The sequence below is a fragment of the Ricinus communis genome, chromosome 9 (genome assembly GCF_019578655.1).
Source record: "Ricinus communis isolate WT05 ecotype wild-type chromosome 9, ASM1957865v1, whole genome shotgun sequence".
NCBI classification, from domain to species: domain Eukaryota; kingdom Viridiplantae; phylum Streptophyta; class Magnoliopsida; order Malpighiales; family Euphorbiaceae; genus Ricinus; species Ricinus communis.
In genome coordinates, this window is record NC_063264.1 from 706,915 (window position 1) to 728,907 (window position 21,993).

General features: G+C 35.9%; 4 protein-coding genes across 13 annotated transcripts; 2 read left to right on the forward strand and 2 right to left on the reverse strand.

Moving 5' to 3' along the window:
* The first annotated feature begins 1,139 nt into the window (after positions 1–1,139).
* On the forward strand, positions 1,140–6,633 carry LOC8261318 (probable boron transporter 2). Of its 4 annotated transcripts, none has more exons than XM_002519247.4 (14): positions 1,140–1,442; positions 1,627–1,762; positions 2,024–2,275; positions 2,409–2,491; positions 2,618–2,810; positions 2,976–3,114; positions 3,339–3,504; positions 3,617–3,783; positions 3,895–4,068; positions 4,157–4,252; positions 4,693–4,830; positions 5,165–5,484; positions 5,596–5,863; positions 6,032–6,633. In XM_002519247.4, the coding sequence occupies exons 3-14, from the start codon at positions 2,172–2,174 to the stop codon at positions 6,311–6,313; spliced, it is 2,130 nt and encodes a 709-aa protein (XP_002519293.1). In that variant the 5' UTR covers positions 1,140–1,442; positions 1,627–1,762; positions 2,024–2,171; the 3' UTR covers positions 6,314–6,633. The 4 variants fall into 4 exon arrangements, with proteins under 4 accessions (XP_002519293.1, XP_015574752.1, XP_015574753.1 ...); XM_015719266.3 differs by having other exon boundaries at positions 1,145–1,442; positions 6,029–6,633; XM_015719267.3 differs by lacking the exon at positions 1,627–1,762 and having other exon boundaries at positions 1,145–1,442; positions 6,029–6,633.
* A 559-nt stretch (positions 6,634–7,192) lies between these two features.
* LOC8261317 (YTH domain-containing protein ECT4) lies at positions 7,193–12,394 on the forward strand. Of its 6 annotated transcripts, none has more exons than XR_007217317.1 (9): positions 8,054–8,117; positions 8,266–8,407; positions 8,488–8,561; positions 8,691–9,170; positions 9,442–9,960; positions 10,096–10,308; positions 10,637–11,216; positions 11,638–11,792; positions 12,153–12,394. XR_007217317.1 is itself a non-coding variant. In XM_015719264.3 (8 exons), exons 2-8 carry the CDS (start codon positions 8,070–8,072, stop codon positions 11,243–11,245), a joined length of 2,085 nt encoding a protein of 694 aa, XP_015574750.1. In that variant the 5' UTR covers positions 7,193–7,473; positions 8,054–8,069; the 3' UTR covers positions 11,246–11,585. The 6 variants fall into 6 exon arrangements, 4 of the variants coding, with proteins under 4 accessions (XP_015574750.1, XP_048235094.1, XP_015574751.1 ...); XR_007217318.1 differs by having other exon boundaries at positions 11,712–11,792; XM_015719264.3 differs by lacking the exons at positions 11,638–11,792; positions 12,153–12,394 and adding an exon at positions 7,193–7,473 and having other exon boundaries at positions 10,637–11,585.
* A 534-nt stretch (positions 12,395–12,928) lies between these two features.
* Positions 12,929–15,328, reverse strand: LOC8261316. Its single transcript, XM_002519245.4, has 5 exons — positions 15,186–15,328; positions 15,006–15,088; positions 14,881–14,925; positions 13,593–13,690; positions 12,929–13,405 (listed from the first exon to the last, which is right to left on the reverse strand). Exons 2-5 carry the CDS (start codon positions 15,057–15,059, stop codon positions 13,327–13,329), a joined length of 276 nt encoding a protein of 91 aa, XP_002519291.1. The 5' UTR covers positions 15,060–15,088; positions 15,186–15,328; the 3' UTR covers positions 12,929–13,326.
* Positions 15,329–15,984: 656 nt separating this feature from the next.
* LOC8261315 (polygalacturonase At1g48100) lies at positions 15,985–20,877 on the reverse strand. Of its 2 annotated transcripts, XM_025157356.2 has the most exons (7): positions 20,699–20,877; positions 17,989–18,482; positions 17,717–17,884; positions 17,557–17,601; positions 17,244–17,451; positions 17,067–17,148; positions 15,985–16,803 (listed from the first exon to the last, which is right to left on the reverse strand). In XM_025157356.2, the coding sequence occupies exons 2-7, from the start codon at positions 18,424–18,426 to the stop codon at positions 16,305–16,307; spliced, it is 1,440 nt and encodes a 479-aa protein (XP_025013124.1). In that variant the 5' UTR covers positions 18,427–18,482; positions 20,699–20,877; the 3' UTR covers positions 15,985–16,304. The 2 variants fall into 2 exon arrangements, with proteins under 2 accessions (XP_025013124.1, XP_002519290.1); XM_002519244.4 differs by lacking the exon at positions 20,699–20,877 and having other exon boundaries at positions 17,989–18,711.
* Between the last annotated feature and the right edge of the window lie 1,116 nt (positions 20,878–21,993).

Genomic DNA, 21,993 nt, shown 5'->3' on the forward strand with positions numbered 1-21,993 from the left:
CATAAGCAAGATTCCTCATCATCACCTCTCTCTTTCCTACATAATGAAACATATCATACTTGGAAAGATACACCTAACGAATTTATTTCCTTCCATGGCAACAATAGGCTACTATGTTTAGAGGGCTCTCGAAAAAGGTCGATCAATCTCTTCTTGACTTGGCTCATTGGAATTGCTTTCTTATTACCTTCAATTTTGGCCATTTATGAGTCTTGTTCCATGCATATGGCCAACGATTGCTGCTACGTCGGAAAATCAATTTAAAAAATCCGTATAATTTTAAATCTGACTCTTCTCATGGCTTCTCCAGCAATATGAGAACGTGGTGCATTTCAATAGGAGGCTTCACTATGATCTCTGCACTACAAACTAAACACAACATTCACACCATTTTAGTCTAATAGAAAAGAATTCAGGCTGAGTTCTCAAACTTTAAATCTCTATTTCTTCTTCTCCCTAATTAAAAAAGAAAAAAGATTTTACTATTCAGAATTCTACCAACAATTACTTATAAATATACCAATTGATTTAACTCTTGTCAAGCCGCAAAGTAGCTTTATAGCTAATAGAGGCGTACGATAATTACTACTAAATTTTATATAAGAATTCAACTTATATCATATATAGTATTGCAATTGTCCCCCTGCAATTATTCATGTTTTTCAATAAAAAATATTTTATTATTTTTCTCCTTTTAATTTTGAGTTCTGACTTTCTTAAACCATAAATGCTGACCTCAGTCTTCACCACTTACTCTAATTCGAACCAAAAAAAGAAAAAAGTGGCCCGGCATCCAAAACATTATGGAGACTATGTCAGTGTTATTATTATTTTTAGAAATCAATGGTGACTTTTCAGTATATAATGTAATAGTCGACCTAAACTTACTATCCCGACATGAATAATATATTTTCTGAACAGGACATGCATGCACAGAGAATCAAATTCATATAAAGTTAATGAGTAGGGTTGTTTTCTATTTAAGACATCCCTTGAGAAGAACTACTGTAGTATATAATAATATGCAGCTTTAATGGTTGAGTAAATGCAACACCATAACCAGATTTGTTCTCCAATAATGATGCGGTATGCATACAAAGGGTATATTATTAAATTGCAGAGCACAAGGAACAATTTCCTTTGGAGAGAACTGTAGAGTAGAGTAGAGTAGAGTAGAGATTAGTGAAGTGAAGCTACTTGGTTGCTTCTTTCCAGGCCAGCTTGTCATTCACTGGCACTATCTCTCTCTCTCTCATTGATAAAAAGAAAAAAGAAAAAGAAAAAACTCTCTCACTCTAATACACGGACACGCACGCAGACAAGACACATGAATTGAGAAGTACCCTTTAATTCACCTCCCTTTTCTCTCTCTTCTTGAAAAGCTAGATAAAAGAACCGAAAAGATAATTGTTTTCTTTCGCATTTTCAGTTCTTGGAGTTGGGTAAATACTCTACACTGACTCCACTTTGAATCTCTTAAACTTTTTTACTTTTTCTGTATTTGTATACATTTCATCTCTATCTGGATTTGTTAGCTTTCTGGGATTCCTTTATTATAGGCTTTATAACTTTTGTTTTTCTTTTTACTGCTATGGACATTGACACTAATGTTCCTTTCGTTACTAGTTTGACCCACATTGGAATCGACTTCAAATCTACAGTGCCCTCTCTACTCTGTTCAGGCACTACAAATTTGGAGCTTTTCTTGAAACCCTTCTCTGTGCCCCCATTCACATTATTTGAAGATAAACAGGCTATACTAGTAAAATGCTTGTCCTCTTTGTAGCTTAATCATTAAATGCCTTTGTCCTTTTCAATTTAATTCAATTTCTCTGTATGCTTACGAGGGTAACGTTGAAGGATGTCTTGGGTCTGCTGTTTTTAGATTTTGGTTGGCGCTTTGATGGCACAAATTTGAACTATCTTGCATTATGATTCCTTTTTTTTTTTTTTTTATTGCTTTCCAATGCTCGAGTTGGTTTCGCACAATCCTATCTCTAATGCTTTATTTGTTTGTCTTTAGGTGCAGGTTATCTTTCCCTCTAATGGCAACCTTATTTGTCTCCTATACATAGCCATAAATGCCGTTTCTTTAGGGAACACTCTACATTTTGACCTCATAGTTGAAGCATACGAGAAGGCAATTTGTTGTCCTATTTGCACAAGGCATCATGGAAGAGAGTTTTGTACCATTTCGCGGAATCAAGAATGATCTTAAAGGGAGATTGATGTGTTACAAGCAAGATTGGACTGGTGGTTTAAGGGCAGGCTTCAGGTACATCTCGCGCTTGCCAGGACAGCATGGTTAAATTTGAAAGTTTAAGCTGTTTCAATTGTTAGTTTTACTATTTCTGCATCATGTCTTGAATAATGATGATAGCTCTGTTTCTTACTCCAATTATTCTTAGGATTTTGGCACCCACCACGTACATATTTTTTGCATCAGCAATTCCAGTTATTTCATTTGGAGAACAATTGGACAGAGAAACAGGTTATTTAGATATCTTACTTTGTTTAATTGGTTGCTTTTTTCTTTATTGAATGCCTCACAGCTTTCTTAAGTTTGCCAATGCTAGCAAATTGGTGTGAGTTCTTACATTCTGTCTTTCTTCAACAGATGGGGCTCTCACAGCAGTTCAAACATTGGCTTCCACTGCAGTATGTGGTATTATACACTCATTTATAGGAGGTCAGCCTTTGCTGATCCTTGGTGTTGCAGAACCAACTGTAATTATGTATACATTTATGTTCAACTTCGCCAAAAGTAGACCTGATTTGGGATCCAAGCTCTTCCTGGCATGGACTGGATGGTATCATCTTTAATTTGTTCTCCAAAATATATCACTTTGCAATTTCCGCTCTGAGGTTTTAGTATTGTGATGTTGACAGACTTATATTGGTTGTTAGCCTGAAGCTCTAATCTTTTTCAATACATGCATGTCTGGTGCCCTTAAATGTCTTGTTTGGATGAGCAGGGTATGTGTTTGGACAGCGCTCTTGTTGTTTCTACTGGCTATCTTAGGAGCTTGCTCGATCATCAATAGGTTTACTCGTGTTGCCGGCGAATTGTTTGGCCTTCTAATTGCCATGCTTTTCATGCAGGAAGCCATAAAAGTAAGAAAATGAACCTTGTTCCTTTCCTTTCACTCATATATTAAATTGGCTAATGAAAGGATTGTGCTAAAACTGTTCTCCTCAAATCAGTGACTGCGGATTTGCAAAGGGCCAAAGGCAACTAAGTAATACACCAAATATATTTTATGGCTTTAATTGTTGATTTTATATTTCTTTAATTTGTCTTTAGTTTCAAAATTTAATTTTTAAGTTGATTTTGCTAGGGACTTGTTAATGAATTTCGAATACCTGAAAGAGAAGATCCCAAGTCAATTCAGTTTAGATCCTCCTGGAGATTTGCCAATGGGATGTTTGCTCTAGTTCTTTCATTTGGCCTTCTGTTGACAGCATTAAGAAGCAGAAAAGCAAGATCCTGGCGATATGGCTCTGGTAAGTTTATTGAATCTTTGGTGAAATTCTTGCATTCAGACAACCATTTTACTTCTGCAGTAGTAAAAGATCGAGATCATTGCTTATAATATTTACCATTACCTTCTCACAGGGTCACTTCGAGGCTGCATAGCAGATTATGGTGTGCCATTGATGGTGCTGGTTTGGACGGCCCTATCTTATATTCCATCGGGAAGCGTTCCAGAAGGAATCCCAAGGCGCCTTTTCAGTCCAAATCCATGGTCAATGGGTGCCTATGAGAACTGGACTGTCATGAAGGCATGGCTATTGCATAGAAAAGCTATTTATTTTTCCATTCCATGTTTCTATTCTCCTCTGCCTCAGACTCAAATATCTTACTAACTGATTGTGCATAAAATTTTTTGACAGGATATGCTAAACGTGCCAGTTCTGTATATAATCGGAGCTTTCATCCCAGCAACCATGATTGCAGTCCTTTATTACTTCGATCACAGTGTAGCATCTCAGCTTGCTCAGCAGAAAGAATTTAACTTGAGAAAACCACCTTCTTTCCATTATGATTTACTTCTTCTAGGATTCATGGTACACCTCTCTTTTTGATATGGGATACTTATATGATTAAAAAATATGGTATTATTTAAATTTCTGAAATTGCACAATGGCGTGGCAGGTCATATTGTGTGGTCTCATTGGGATCCCTCCATCAAATGGTGTCATTCCACAATCTCCAATGCATACCAAGAGTTTGGCTACACTAAAGCACCTAGTATGTATACCAATTCCTGAGCATAGGCATTTTGTGTACTTAACAACTCCAATCAACTAATGTTTATCCAATGCTCACTTGACTTTGGGTAAGACTTGCCTACTATACACCTAAACAAATAGACTAGTGATGTGTAACTTGAGTGTTTGACACTGAATGTTGAATGGCTAACATGTCCTTCAATAATTTAAAACTAATGCGAGTCGCTTATTTATCAGCTTGGTCTAAAGGTGAGAATATACACCTAGTAGGTGAATTTTTCCTGATTTTCTTTGTGTTGTGGCTATGAGGGTTTTATGTTGACAAGCAATGAAGTTCCTCTTAATATCTTAAATGAACAAAGATTGAAAAGTAAATTGTACCAGGAATGCAGTCAAATATAGGAATATGTGCATTCCGCTTACCCAGTTGTTTCAAAACGATATTTACATGTTTTACAGTTACTTCGTAATCGACTTGTGGCAACAGCACGCAAATGTATGAGTAAGAATTCAAGCTTGGAACAAGTGTATGAAAGCATGCAAGAAGCCTATCAACAGATGCAGACTCCATTGATTTACCAGGAATCTTCTGCTCTGGTATATTGACTTCTAACTTATTTTTTAGTTAAGCCACATGTAAAATGGCTACTGTTGATGAGCAAATTGTGTCCACAACGATAAATATCATGGTTCTTAGACTTGACGGAACCAGTCATTTAGGAAAAAGGCCTATGGTCTATCTACAATGAAAAATTTCAATACTTTTTATATATTGGCTTATGTGTTTCTTAGATGACTGCATGTGGATATCATTTTCTTTTTTGTTTTTACAGCAGATTATTCAAGATACTATTTACTTTCCCTCTTAGTTTTATCACTTAATAGGCGGCCAATGTCTACCTAATTTTGTCTATACTTGTTATATGAGCAGGGATTAAACGAATTAAAAGAGTCAACAATTCAGATGGCCTCCAGCATGGAGGATGTTGACACCCCAGTTGATGAAACAGTATTTGATGTTGAGAAGGAGATTGATGATTTATTGCCTGTTGAGGTGAAAGAACAGCGGCTTAGTAACTTGCTCCAGTCTATAATGGTAGGAGGATGTGTTGCGGCCATGCCTTTCATAAAAAGGATCCCAACCTCAGTTCTGTGGGGCTATTTTGCTTTCATGGCCATTGAAAGCTTACCTGGTAACCAGTTCTGGGAGCGGATCTTGTTGCTTTTCACTGCTCCAAGCAGGAGATACAAGTAGCAAACTCACACCTCTTCTTGATTTTGATTTCAATTAACCTAGGTTTATAGCATTGTGCAAAAGCTGTGTAAAAATTCATTTCTTTTGCCTGCTCATACCCTTTTCAGAGTGCTGGAGAAATACCATGCCACCTTTGTGGAAACTGTGCCTTTCAAGACGATTGCAATATTTACGATTTTTCAGACAGCTTACTTGCTGGTTTGTTTTGGCATTACATGGATTCCAATTGCTGGGGTTCTATTCCCGTTAATGATCATGCTTTTGGTTCCTGTGAGACAATACATTTTGCCCAAGTTCTTCAAAGGAGCCCACCTTCAGGATCTGGATGCTGCAGAATATGAAGAAGCTCCAGCTAGATCATTCAATCTAGCGACTGTAAGTTTTCTTTAAGTTGTATCTTCCTTTGCAATTTTTCATATTCTTGATTAATCATTGAGATTTGAGGCCAGCATACTTGAGGTCATCTTTAGGAATCATAATATCCAAGGTCACTCAGTTGCTAATGGGGAGCTTATGTTTCTTGGTTATTTTGAAATATAGCAGGAGGCAGAGATGAGTAGATCAGCCTCATTTGCAGATGATGGAGAAATTTTAGAGGGAATGATCACACGAAGCAGAGGTGAGATAAAGAGCATCCGCAGCCCCAGAGTAATAAGCTGTAATTCAACACCATCAAATTCTTTCAAGAGCATTCAGAGCCCAAGGCTCTCAGATAACAAGGTGTACAGCCCCCGAGTGAGTGAACTGAGAGGGGAGCTAAGTCCTCGACAAGGTGGAAGAGGACCCTTTAGTCCAAGAACATCCAATTTAGGAAAAACTGGTTAGAAAATGCCATATTACTTGCCAAAAGATAAAAAGGATTGGTGGCTATTTGGGCACCATAAACCGCAAACACGTATTTACCAGAGTCGAGGATAGTAAGAATATTAAATGAAAAACATGCAACGAGAAAAGTCTGTTCTGGCAATTCACATTCCTTGTTTTGTTTATTTATTGTTCATCATCTGGCCTACCTATGTTTACTACTTCATAGAAAGAAATTTATAATCAGGTAAGTCTGAGAAAGAAATCAAATATCTACTAGTTGTTGATGTAAGCAGACAAATTCATCAATTGTTGATCTCCAAGTCTACTTATTCAGTCCACTTTTCTACTATTTTCCATGCAAACGTACGGGAGGTCCCTCTTTTGCTGTCGGCAGCAGTCTCCGCCAGGGGCGGCAAACCAAATGGCGGTTTTTGTCTTTGTTGCGGTCCTTCGTCATACAACTACTCTACTGGCTGCTGTGTGGTTGATACTATCTTATACTGTAACTTTTTGTACTATTGTTCCATGGATTGATCCAGCAATTTGCATACTCGTAAAGTTCTAATTTTTGACATTGATTTTAAGAAATTTGTAACCAATAAAAGAAAAAAAAAAATTATTCGAAAATTTGGCATCAAGAGGATGATGAACTCTGAGTCATCTGAGGTATGACTGGAGCGTTTTAGAGACAACCTATGTTCGAAAATCAAGACAAAGAAGGTCAAATCGACGTCGTTTAATATTCGTTGTCATTTCGACTTCCCCGCGAACCTTCCAACAGTCCCGATGTTTATTTAGTATATATCTTAAATTTAAAGAACAAAGGTCAATTTCGGTATTTTAATAAGTTTATTAAATCCACCACATCACATAAACAGAGCCAAAGAAAGACAAAAACAAAAAAGAACCGAAACGTTTCGTATTGGATGCGAAATCCTTCTTTGCACCAAAACCGCCTTTTTCTCATTCTCTCTCTAAAAATGGCTGGGGTTAACCTAGGGTTTCTTAGTCGTGTCTTAATTTGAAATTTCTAAATAAACAAATGTTGAAAAGGAAAATTTCTTATTCTCTTCATAAGTTTCTTATTATTATTTATTTGAAAGAAGTTTCTAGGTCAAGCATGGCTTGATTCAGCTTTTTTGTCTCTCTCTCTCTCTCTCTCTCCCTCTTTCTCTCTGGTAATTTTTTCCTCTTCTGCATATCCTTTGCGTGTTTGCTTTCTGTTGTTTTTGGATTAAAAGTAGCTTCTTTTATCTCTGCTATAGAGCTAAAAGCTTATATGTTGATTTTGCTATTTATTTCTAATAGTAATAGCTAGCTAATAATGGATACATGGCTTGAGAAGTAGGTTTTTCTTTTTTTTTTTTTTTTTTGGTTGTGGGGTTGACTTTATGATTTATCTATTACTGATTTCTTATTCTGCTGATTCTGCTGTTGTTATCGTGTGTAGACATTACTGTTTCTAGGGATTTTTGTATTTGCAAGAATTTCATGTTTTTTTTTTTGGTTGAGCTCATTTTAAGTTTAGTGAATTTAGACTAATGCAACTTATTAACTTCCAATCTTTTACCGGGTGTGATATTTTTTTCTTTTGCGGTCTAGTTAATCTTTATCATGAAATAAGAAATGATAGAATACCATATCTCTAGCTTCGATTTGTTGGCTTTGTTTCTATCCGTTATTGCATATGAATGAATGAATGAATGAATGAAGCCTTGCGTAGTCTGTGCTTAAGTTAGTGTTTACCTCTTTCTTCAGTGGTGGCAGTTCTGGAATGGACATGCATAATATTTCTGGACATGGAAACACAGACAACTTTTTGGTATTTGCAACTAACTATTTTACCTCCTTTCTATATCCTAGTTGAATCAAAATGTTGTTTGAATTCTTTCTTTGGTTGAGTTACTATATTTGTTGGATATGTTGATGTTACTTTCATAAATAATAGTTTCTTATGGTTTGGCTTTAAGATTCATGGTGCTGAGAATCCTCTTTTGACGAGTCCACTTCTTGAACAAGTTGAAGCTATGTATAACGAAGGAGCCCCTGAATTTTTTCTGGATCAGGGCTTGTATTACCCTACTGCCGCCAATTTTGGATACTACTGTACAGGTAATTTTCCACTTCTTTTTGTATTTGTTTAGTGTCTGTGGATTTTAACAGTTATTCATGTGCTGATTGGATGTGTTCAGGATTTGAATCACCCAGCGAATGGGAGGACCACCGTAGGATTTTTGGTGTAGATGGTCCTGATATCCAATATGCGGTGGGTGAATTCTCATTGTCTTCTTGTCTATTTTAGTTGTTCTTGTTATGTTTGTTCTTTGACTCATAATTTGCACTTATCAATATGCCTTTTTTTTTTTTTTGTTTAAATGTTTTGGTTTTTGCTCAGGGTGCACAAACTGAAAGTTTACCTTACGTATATTATACTCCTAGCTATGGATATGCAGAATCTCCTTATAACCCATATAACCCTTACATACCTGGTGCTATGGTAGGGATGGATGGTTCATATGTAGGAGCACAACAGTATTACCCCATCACCCCTTATCAGGACACTGTATCTTCACCTGGTTATTTCCCTGTTGTTGTTCAACCGGATTTCATCCCAAACAATTTGACAGAGCCATTGTTAGACACGGGTGTGGCTTTCACCAATAGACCCGATACAAGAGGTCTAAAGCATGGTCTTGGTTCATCTTCTGCGGCCTTTCCTAAGAGCCAAATAAAACCCACTTCAATTCAGACTAAATCTTTGTCCAAGATATCAGAAGGCCAAAGAGCTAATGTTGGAACTAGCAAACAATCTTTGACACATGGAAGTGTTTCTTCTGGCAGTTACCCAACTCCGGCTGCATCACGCTTGCTTCAGGTAACACTTTTGCTTGTTTAAGACTTTTCCACTTATATATATACATACGCATTTTCTATTATTAGCAATCATGGAGAAATTATGTAATTTGCGAATTACACTTTTGTCATTTTTGTGGTGCTGAGAATTGTGTGGGGATGTATAAATGGCATCCAAGCTACATATCTTGGATGGTTATCCATTTCCAGGTTTTGTTGTATGGACAACTCACTATTGGATATACTTTTCTGAGAATTGATGAAAGTTAAGCGAACTGTTCCACATTTTACAGGGTAGGGATGCTTCTGGTTCAAATCAACTGCTTCCTCATTCTAACCAATTAAAAGTTGCAGTCCCTGCCAATAATGGCTTTTCTGATTTTGGATCAAGTGCTCTTGGACAGACTACAGTAGATAAGCTGCGACCTAAGATTCATGTTAGCAGAACTCTTCATGATGCAAATGGAAGACCAGATGCTTTAGGTGAGCAGAATCGTGGACCTAGAACGAACAAATCGAAGAATCAACTGGCTGTTAAGGCTTTCACAAATAAAGTGGGAGATAGTAATGCACAAGGAAATATCATTATATATACTGATCAGTTTAACAAGGATGATTTCCCAGTTGACTATGTTGATGCAAAATTTTTTGTGATCAAGTCATATAGCGAGGACGATGTGCACAAGAGCATTAAATATAATGTTTGGTCATCTACTCCTCATGGAAATAAGAAGCTGCAGAGTGCCTATGAGGATGCACAAAAGATAGCTGCAGGAAAACTTCGAGCCTGCCCTATCTTTCTATTCTTTTCTGTGAGTTATATAACAGCCAATCTCTATTTTTGTAATTTTATTTTTAGATCTCCCTGTATCCCTTTGATTAGGATTCGCTCATGGCCAGACATTTTAGTTGCATCCTTCTTACTGTTGTTGTCCTTCTTTATACAGGTCAATGCTAGTGGTCAGTTCTGTGGTGTTGCGGAGATGATTGGCTCAGTTGATTTTCTTAACGACATGGATTTTTGGCAGCAAGATAAATGGAGTGGTAGCTTTCCTGTCAAGTGGCACATTATTAAAGATGTTTCAAATTCCAGCTTTAGACACATTATCTTAGAGAACAATGAGAATAAGCCCGTGACTAATAGCAGAGACACTCAAGAGGTATGTGCTATCCTAGTTTATTTGATAATAGCTTGACTTGTTTTTGCTTTGGCTTGTGTTGCCTGATCAACAAATAAAATATTTGATCCATTTGTTATTTTATGCAAAAGCTTTATGCAGTGACTTGTGGTTGGCTGCTAGATATTGTTTTCCTCATTTCTTGTTGATTAGTTGCCAGCTGGTACTTGCTAGTATATGAAATATGCGCTCCCCTGTTAAAAATGTTTTATTTTGGGTGTTGCTATCTACTTCTGCTCTTCAGAGTTATGAACTTGATCATTGATGCATAGTAATTATTCTGTTTCAACATTCTATCACTTTTCTGCAGATATTGTATAAGCAAGGTCTGGAGATGCTGAAAATATTCAAAAATCATGTATCTAAAACCTCATTACTTGATGACTTCATGTATTATGAGAATCGCCAGAGAATTATGCAGGAAGAAAAAGCTAGGTTTGCATTTAAAAGATTGGAAACTCCATTCTTAGTACCTGTATTAGATCCTGCTCACAAGCTGAATTCTGTTATTGAGCTTCCTCCAAGTAAAACTGAGAACACTATAGAGCAGAATGGTTCCAACAGCATGAAGAATACTGAGGCATCTGCAATTGAGCAGGGTTCTTCAAATTCTGATGTTTCCAATACAATTGTTGAGCGCGGAAATTCTGAGATAGTCAACGCAGGTGATGATATAGAATCTGGTTTGAAGATTGGCTTGCTCAGTATTAACCCGAAGCAGGCTGAACATAAACCTTCTTCTGCTACTAGTTCTGTTGCTACTGTTGACTCTGCTGATATTGTCACGGTAGGATCAGTGCCTATTCAAGTTAACGGATTTGCTGAATGTTCTGGGTTTCTAAGAGTTGGTAGTATCCCGCTAGATCCTAAGGCATTACAGCAGGAAAAAGGTGATCCTCTTTCTAAGAGTCGATCTTAAAATTATAGATATGGAAGGTTTATCATTAACAGGAATGTCATTGTGTTTGAGCATGTCCTACACTGTAGTTTTTGCATGTTTGTAAAGTCATGCTCAGTTTATAGGCTATAGGAGTTGGGAAATTTGAATGTTCACAAGTTATTTATATTTTTCCCGGCCACCCCTTGACAGCTTCACAAGATGCTATTATATTGATTTACTTTTACTGATGCCATGGATGTAATTTTTCTGGGGGGTGGGTTTTTTTTTTGCTCTTGCTGCAAAAAAGTGCGAATACAATGTAATTTCTTTTTCTCCTTTCGTCACATATATTCAACATAAAAGAGAAGTTTCTTTTTCATTTGTGATTTACATGTGCATGATGAGTGCATTTTTCTTTCTTTCTTCTTCAGTTTAAACTTGCCGTTTGCTGCATAATTTCTAGTACACCACGGCTTCTCAGATATCCAATTAGGGCGTATTGCAGGATAATTGCATTGACAGTGGAAATGTTCGGAACGAAATTTGGCTGGACCGTTGGGTATGCAGTCTTGATAGTTAAGCATGGGTACGCCAATCAATATAGTAAATTGCTCAGCTTTTGCATCGTTTGTTTGTATACATACGACTTTGTGCATGGTTAATCGTACGAGTGTCTTGATAAGTTATTTGGTCCCCCATTCTAGTTGATGGTTGGGTGGGATCAAAGGCTTCCCAGATGAACGACTACCGTTTTAACTCCAGTGAATATCGAACCTTGTACGTTCAACTATACGGTTGCACTGGTGCTTAGAAAACAAGAATACGATGCTCATCCTTCCAGTTGGGCAATCCGTATTATAGCATAAATAAATTCCAGTTGCCACTATCTACCCTGAATTGGTAACGCTGTAGGGGAGTTTTACAAAATGTCTTGGTTTTCATCCAGCTTGTCAAAGGAGACGAGAGCACATTCAAAGATGTTCAATGGTATATGGTCGGGCAGCAAAAGAAGAGTTGGTAGCTTGGAGGATGTCAGGAGGCAAAGGTACACTGTGAAATAGTTGTTTGAACAGAGAATGAAGTGAAAGGAGTGGCCATAATTCTATAGCGCTAGTCTTAATGACTTAAAGGTTAATATTGGGTCTAGTCAGCACTCAATAATCAATATAGGGAAGCGATCATGAAACAGATTCTTTATTTTATAGCAGTGAAAGATTGAAGTTGGTGAAAAGATGAAAACGAGAATCAGTAAAAGCTTCAAAAAGAAATGATAAGAACATGGCATCACTTTCCATTCAAATGAATGCACAAATTGACCTAAAACTTAGACATTAGAATCATACGCGCACACAAAAAAGAAGAAGGATTACAGGAGAAAAATGACCTGAACGTAATTAGCTACCTATATAGCATGCATGCTCAAATCAAAAGCATACTTTAGTTTGGACTATGGTTCAAGGTTGATAGATTTGGTTTAGTCCAGGCGGGAGATTATAGGCAATATCAGCACTTCTGCAAGCTGTGATCTTGCAGCCACTAAGTGTGTAGACGCTAGACCCCTCAAAACTAAGGAGGCATTAACAATAGCCACACATTTAATTAAATCCAGTTGTACTTTTCAAGAGTAAAATACAGCTAAGCTTTAAATGCTAACGTGGGGGATGACAACTACAGCTCAAAAATAGCGAATTGATGACATAATCTCTCTCATCGAACCATCCAGAAAAAAAGAAAAGGGGAAAAATGGTCCCTCTTTTGCATTAATATCAGTCCCTAGGTGAAAGAATTGCAATCATTTTCAGTGTTTCTCAATACAGACAGACAGTGAGTATGCATATATTTATTTTGCAATCGACTCTGCTCACCTCTTCACTCTGTTATTATGCAGCAGCATCAGTGTCATTACATGATATTGAAGAAAACAACATACAGAACTCAGCATTTGATTATCCCAAGATGATAATTCCATCTAGCATACGAAGCTTGAACATCACAAAGATGATAGTCACAAGGCAGATACTGATAACAATATTGAAGTCTCATTCTTTTTGACATAATGGCAGGCAAAACTTAATCTAATACAGCAGCTGCAATCTCAGATCAAAAGATTCTAACAAAAATCAACTGCCCTTGCTGAATTTACGGCCAGACAACTTCTCAGACTCATAAAGTATATGGTTTATGAGTCCTCTTGCAGCACTGCAACCAAAAGAACTTTTAAGTAAAAAACTTCACAACAGCAGTGTTGCTACCAAAGAAAATAAGAAACTGCAGTGCTTGTGTCCTTTTCTCCAGTTTGTGCACAATATATGCACAAGAATGAAGTAAACCTTTTGAAAATATGGACAAACACAATGGACACAAAAAAAATTGGAACGAAACTTACTCATCCTTCATCTTCTGAATTTTCTCAGGATCTTTCTCATGCATGTGCTTTCTAAATTGCTGTCTGACCATATCAACAAGCAGCGCCGTGTTATGTTGCTGCACAATAAACAAACAAAGGGAAACGTTTATATCCCGAATCTAGTTGGACATGCATTGATAAAATGGAGACAGAAGATTAAACAGAAACAAAGTAATAATCCTTGAAGCAAGGACCTACTTTTAACCAAGCAAAACAACATAAAAGGTATAAAGCATCATGTTGGCATTACAAGGTTATATCATAAATTTTCAATTTTTAAGGTGGAGAATACCATATACGTTAGGAATTTCTTTAATTTTTTTGTATAACCTGACTGATGATTTATCCTGTATCTTTTAAGTGCCATGTATTTTTGTCATGCTACTAAGTGCCGTACATTCAAATACTAAGAAATTAACCTTTGTTTTTTAATGTAATACTTATCATTCACAAATAGCCCTATCATCTAAAGTTTTAAATGAAAAGTATATGGTCAATAATATAGCACTATTGAAATGCTTGCAGATAAAAATTAAGTATACCAGGGACAAACATGTACAGATCCTCATTCTTATTCTCATTCCATCCAGTTCCTTTATATGTTATTATTCTGATAACTATCCTTTCTTTGGCACTTCTATAGAGAACATTGAGAAAAGTGGTTTGTACTGCTATACTTTTTGATAGAAACCAGTAAATGAAAAGTGCTACACTTTTGTTTCTTGAAGAATCAGCATGAATAACCAATGTGATTTCTCATTAGTTAAGATGGACGTAATGATGAATTTGTTGATGAGAACAGGTAAGCTGGTAACTATGGGCACTTAACAAAGTCATTGATTTGCTGGGGTCCCATCCTAATCCTCACTCGCCAACTAACTTCATTACCGAATTATCATTTTTTCCATCCATTCTCCTTAGCTATGAGCTGCGAAGATTCAAGCACTCAATTCCTAATCCAAGATATACACAATCACAAAAGCAGACAAAAGACCAGCAACATAGACAGTGAAATAAATTACTATATATATATATATATATATAAAACTTCTTTAAATAAAGAAAAGGATTGATATAATAACTTTTGCAAGGTCTTATAATCCCTAACTTTCACGTTGCAATCTTTATATCAGGTAGGCAAATTAGCCAAAGTGAATTTGATGCTATTTCAATTGAAACACAGCCAACATTAAGAGCATCAGCATTCAGTAGAAAAGCTAATTATTTGCATGAATTTATAATATAGAAAAAAAACGAGATTGTCTACCTGATGACCAATATATTTAGCTCTTCGAAGGCACTCACGGTAAAGCTGCACATAGAAAGCACGACCTTAACAAAGCTTAATCTTTTGGAATTTATCTAATGAAGTGAAAGGGAACGAGACTGCACCCTTATGGCGTTATTGGCAAGTTCAGGAGGCAACGCAGTTTGCAGAGACGGCATCGTGTTTGATAATTTCTTTAAAATCAAAGCTGAGAAATGCAGATACCGAAGCTTAATCAGCACCTTTTATGCAAAGACAACAAGAAATAGTAATAATTATAACAATAAGAAAGAAGAAGATCAAACCTTTGAGTCTGTTGTCAAAATCGGGAGCAAAAACGCGAGAGAGAAGAAGAGGTTGGCTCTCGAACTGGTTGCTAAAGCGAAGCAGTCAGGTGGATTCTCCTTTTAGAAAACGACACACGTTTCGTCGTCGTTATTGTTAATTTATTTATTTTCCCCATATCCTAAATACTATTGTTGTATTTTTTTTGTAATTCTTAATTAGCTTTTCAATCTCGTCCTTAATTCATTCATATTAATTTATAAGTAAATAATATTTGAGACTAATATCATAATACTAAATAATTAAATAAAAAGTTAAAATAAACATTAAGTATATTAAAAAAAATTAATTTTTTTTATTTTTTTTTCATTTTTTTATTTTAATTTTAGTTTTTCTTCATTCATGTTTTCTAATTATTTTTGGACATTTTGTACACTTTTTTTTCCACCTTGTAATTAATTAATGCAAAAGAGCTTTTCTTTTGTCCTTCATTCTTAAGAAATCAATATAAACTAATTTTATTTATTGAACTTGCTACTTAATATAAATGGATGTCCTTGTGAAATATAATTTAGTAAAAGATCTTGTTTTCATATTAATAATTCATAGTCGATAAATCTTATAGTAATTAAAGAGTTTAACTTTATGGATGAAGGGATTGTTCTAATTGGTAAAGACATAAAATAAAACTTTAATTGATTAAAAATTTAATTTTTTCTGAGAAGAATATAAAATTTTCATATTTTTAATTTTATGGTAAATATAAGGATGACAAGAAAGGGTGATATCCTTGGGTTGTGGGATAGATGCACATCCAAATGATGAAGAATAAAATAGAGAAACATTAGTAAGAATTTGTAATCATACATGTAAAAATCCAATTCTATCACAATCAAGGGTCCAAAAAAACAGACCAATGCTCTGCTACAATATGTCATCACACAATAAGGGGAGAAATACCCTAACAGGGATGGAGCCTAAACAATGATCAAGACCCATTACAGATAAATGGTTCTTGGGTTGGGCTCTATACAGTAATTAAGTATGCTATAGTAATAATCTCGAATTCTCAATCCCATAATCAAAGCTAGTACTAGTATTATAGTATAATATAGTATAGTATTAGTATGCTATCTCAATTAGCAACCATAAGAAACTTCTTGCACACTTTCAGGCTCCCCATCTCTCAGGCAATTTAGAGGAGGTATGGTCACTGTTTCTTCAGTCCCATATGCATTCCAACAGAATGGATCATCTACCAGTTCTCCTTCTTCAGGGAGAAGTTCAACTTCTGATAGGGTAATGTTGGTGCAAGGCACTGTGTCACTGCAGGCAAAGTGAATTGGTGGGGTTCTTACATCATATGTACCCTTAATATTCCTGTACGATACATCTGTCACATGGACAGCTGAGGTCTGGTTTAGACAAGCCTTTGACATGCAGTAGTACTGGTCTATGATCATGCAGTTCCTAACATTCTCCATTTGGATGTTCTGGAAAGATATTCCTGAAACGCAACCCGTGCCCCCTTGCCATGTCTTGATCCTCACTCCATTGTCTGAATCTCTTATAATGGCATTGCTCACTGTTATGTTTGAAACACATGCCTGCGAATTGTGTACTCCTAGACTTCCAATGCTGCAAAACAAAATACATACCAATTTTAAAACAAAAACCTGGTGTTTAAACTCATAGCCTCAGACCCCTGGCGACGATTGGAAATACTAAATTAATTACTCTTTTGAAAATACTACAAGATTCATCTCTAGCTAGCTTCTGCGATCATAATAAATGAAATTCAATAGTATTGGAAAAGGGTACCCAGAAAGCAGCTGATTGGTGGTAGTTAATAATACAGCCAAGATATAAATATCAGTTTTAGAAAAGAGAGAATATGGTACCTAATCCCGTGACTAGGCCCGCAGGTCACACCTTCTATATCAACATTTGAGCATCCAGTTCCAATTGATATGCAATCATCGCCTGTTTAAATAAAGTATATATGCATTATTAGAAAATGGCGCTACAGTGGATAACTGACAAATTGAGTATTAAAAAGGTGATGCTTTTTTCCCTACCATTGCTAATCATAGAGTTGTAAATCCCAACAGTTTTTGTATTTTCAATGTGGATCCCATCAGTGTTTGGGCTAAGTTTAGGAGAAGATATGGACAGCTTCTCTATTAAAACTCCTTCGCAGCCATCGAACTTCATGTGGAATTGAGGACTGTTTTGAATACTTAATCCACTCACTACTAAATTGGAGCTCATGAAGAACCGAATCATCTGAATTTGAAGAAGGGTAGAAAATAAAGAGCAACTGTTACTACAAGGAAAAAAGAAAAGAGTATGCAAATGATCGTCAACTTTTGCTGGATAACTTTCACTTACTGCAGGACTGTCGCATGGTTCTTTTGATGACTCTCCATTAGGACTCTGAAATCAAATTTTTGTAAGCATTTTATCAGTGAAATCCACAAAATATTAAAAAAGAATAAAACAAAAAAAGTTAATTCTGCAATTCTAGAACTAATATCAATGTGTCATTTACCCTGTGAGGTTTGCAGGGGAGATCCCACCACTTCTCTCCATTGCCTTCAATTGTTCCTTTGCCAGTGAGAGTCATATCAGTGAGTCTATAAAACACAAGCCATTGTTTCTTACTATCTTTCTCTGGCCAGGAATCAGGTCCATCTGGTGGCATTAGGCATCCATCCACCTTTTAACAGAAAAAAGTTACAACTTTCAGTGAGCTGTAATGACCGCCAACTATGTGCTAAAACAAACAGAACAAGATTGAAATTTTCTTCAAAGAATGTTCACCTGAAACACAAGTCCTGGCTGGCAGGGCCCTGAGAAAATAGTCGAAGTGATCATGAAAGAATAACCTGAAGGAGCCAAAATAACACCTGATTCGACTGCACAGGCTGCCTTCCAAGCTGCCACGAAGGCGGCAGTGTCATCAGTAGAACCATCTCCGACTGCCCCATAAGATGTCACATCGAAAATGCAGTCAGAAGTGGATTTACCCGGATCATTAGGATAAGGGTCTGAAGGGACTAGAGGAGAATTTGCAGGGGTTGAAGGAACTGAAGGTTCCGCAGGGGCATTATCAGGTGTTGGAGAAACAGGGGACCCTGTATGTTTAGAAGGTTTCCCTTTTGGCTTGTGATAATGGTATCTTCCTTCCACATTGCTTGAATTCTGAAGAAGAAAAATTACTGCAATCGATATGACTAGCAAACCGCGAATGAGCTCCATCAGAAGCAGCGGGCTGAACTGGAAGGATAGTAGTAGTGTAGGCGATCTCGAACGGTCTATAAACAAGAAGAAGGATGAAGAAAATGTTAATGTAGGAGTAGGAGCCACAAATAATTACTCTGAAGAATGACCACAAAAGAATATCAGCTTTATGTTGGTTTTGTTGCCAAATTAAATGGAGGAGAAGCAACAGAAGAGAGAGAAGAAAGAAATAATAATGTACTAAGCAAAGCAAGGAATAATGTACTAAAGGAAGAAAATCATCAGGTGCAAGAAGAAATGGTTAAGGACCATTATGAGGGCAAAGAAGGCTCTATTTTATACTTGAATAACAGTTGCTCAAAGAAACTGGTTTCATGCATAGAGTTGACACGTGTCATTTTTATATTGATTGAGACATCATTGTCTCCAAGGAGAAGAAGAGAAGAAGGGTTGAAGAGGTAGAATTGGGAAAAAAAGGTTAGCCGAGTGCTTTTGGTGTTTCTGTGGAAATACAAGTGTTGATCTACAGCCTTCAAATTTTATTATAATATTTTCACCTGCACTGGTTTCCTTTCTACGATATGTGGCCCATTTTCCTCTTACTATATATATATATATATATTTGTAATTCTTGGATTTTATGGTGTGGCTTTATTCGACTGCATAGCAAAGTTAAGTATTTTCACCTGCAAACAGTATCAGCTTGTGAATTGGTTTGAGGCCCTTATTTTCTAGAGTAGAGTGCCAGAACTTGATATAAATTTTCTTTTTTATTTGTATTCAAACTTAATGCATTCATGGAGCTTATACTAAATGATTATTATTTTTTCTTTCAAAAAAATAGCACATGTAATGCATATAAAAGATCTTATGAGGAGAATACAGAAAACCCTTCATTAGCAATTCTTGTAATAATGAGTGTGGCACCAAGGGGGCTAGGAGGGCAGGACCATTACATTCAAACTTGGACAAAATGCATATATTTGTGGACAAAAGAGAGGTGCCCATAATACATGTAGAGAAACTTGGCATCGATCCAGAATGTGCTCTTCCACTAGTTGCTGGTTGCTTGACCAAATAGTGTATGTTGTAAGAGAAGAGCATGCATGTTTATGAATCTTCTTTTAATGAATTAAGCTAGCTAGGTTAGCAGTAAACTCAACTGATGCAACTGTATATCAAGTATTATATTTAAGTAGAAATTCTTAATTTATGTCAGTTACTTGATTGTCTGCCTTGACCCTTTCAACTAATTGGACAATAAGTACATATTATAGGTAAAAAGGACACTTTCAAGCGGCTAAAAAGATTAGAATAAAGCTTGGAGTTAATTAAGAACAAAAACCTTTTGATTGAAGACAAAAATACCATCGATTAATCCCATGAAGAAAGCAAGAAATTAAGAAGAATACAGAAGCCACGTTTATATACATATGTAGGTACCTAATTCAACTTTATATATTCATATTCACATAATTAACTTGATAAAATAAAAGTATAAATTTGTCTAACCTATTTGTAACTAAACCAGATGATGCAATCTATATTGTTGTGATTCAAAACAAAAGCTAGTCCATATCAGTAGAAGGCACCATGTACGCATAAAAAAGAGACAACCATTAGCTAGAGAGGAAACCCATAAACAGCAGGCAGACAAATCAACCTTTCTCATGCATAGGCAAATCTTTATTCCATTTTGGTTTATGAAAATGAAAAAGGAAAAGAAAAGAAATTACTCATCGAGATTTTCCATCTTCTTTAATAAAAAAAAACACACTAATGGGTCGTCATTACATAAATTAAATTAATATGTTAGCTGCTGCATGCATGGTTGCATACATCATGATGCACATGAGGTGTTTGTTGTTTTATGAATTGATGAGTTAAAGAGAGAGAACAGCAGTTGGTGTTTGTGATAGACAAATAAATAACCCTAATAATAATAAAGAGAAGATGGGTGTTGGGGGGGTAATCTTGGTGATGTTAAAGTAGAGAGTCCCGTGACTCTTTATTGTATTTTAGCCAACTTTGTGACCATGAAAATAGAAGTAGGAAGCACTGCAGTAGGTCCTCCTCGACAATGGAATTAAACCATTCACGAGTTGTCTAAATCCTACGGTCCATTTTCTATCCAAAATTCTTAAAACCAAAACAAAAAAAAGAATACTCCTTCTGTAGGTAGCTAGAAACGCCAAGAACAACATATCCCAAACCACTTTCACATTTTCTCACGTGACACATTAAACCAACTTTAACAAGAAATGAGAGAATCGAAGAAAGAAACAGCTACCTGATGTTGGAAGATCGTAAATTTGAGCAGTACTCTATCTATAAAAAAAAGGGATGAAAAATGCAGAAGCAGCAGAACAAATCCAGCTTCTAATTATGCATGTATATATATATATAACAAATTCAACTACTGTAAGACATTTGAACTTGTATTTGCTTAGCAAAAATGCAAGTTAAACAGAAGGGCTTTTCTATAAGGGTTTTGCATTTGCTGACAGAAAGTGGCAAAGATTATATATATATTAATGGGTTCCATGCACTGATGGACGCAGGCTATTGTGTTTGTCTTAGTGCGTCACGTGTCTACTCTCACGGGTTGATTAAGCTGCTCAAAAGTATGGGTTTATACATTTTAAAAAAAGAAAGAAAAAAGGAATTATAATATGTGATACTGATTCCATATCAAAGAATGACAAATCAATTATGAGTCATGAAGAACTTTTTGTTTTCTTTTTCTTTGTTGTTAATGAATAAAGACTGTAAATTTATAATTGCTATTTCACCATACAGAATACTAGTTTTTCTGTATAATTCTTTTTTTTTTTCTTTAAATATTTATACGTGAGATATTATTATATTTTTTTTCATTTTTCGGACATAAAAATAAAAGATTAATTCTTGAATGTATTATTAGAGAAACAATTTGTTGAAATATAAAAGAGTCTGATTAGATATCAAAAGCCAACCAAAATCATAAAAAATAAAAAAATAAAATAAAAGTAAAGGTGATGAATTAGTTTGTGGTGTTTAGCTATGCCAGCTGGGATTGGAGTTAAACTGCACGCGCTACATTACTGGTTTGATTGGGGGATAGAGTGGGGCCATGTATCCCATATGATTGGCTATTAGGATGTGGGTCCTGTCCTGTGACATAGCGGATGATGCAAATCGAGTTCCAACCCTAATTCACATGCAGCCAGCCAGGCTGATTTTTTTGAAATTTTAGTGAAACTGAAATGTTAAGGAGGGAGACACGTATAATGCAAGAACTCACGGGTTGGCGTTAAATGGGTGTCACGGGCGATAGTTGGATCCATGAAGTAATGTAATATAATAGAATCAAGGGAATTAGATTCTTAATGCTTTTTTTTTTCTTTCTCTTATCTTAATAAAGTTTAATGTTTGTGTTTTGTAAGACAAACATATGCTTCTTGTGGTTGTGTCTTAAGCCCTCGTTTAAAATAATGAAATACAGAGAGTGAGAGCATTGGTTTGAGAAGGAACTGAAGGTGAAGAAGAGAAGGAAACACGAGGAAGAAGAGAGCAGGAAAAACTGGAACCAGTTGTAGCATATGT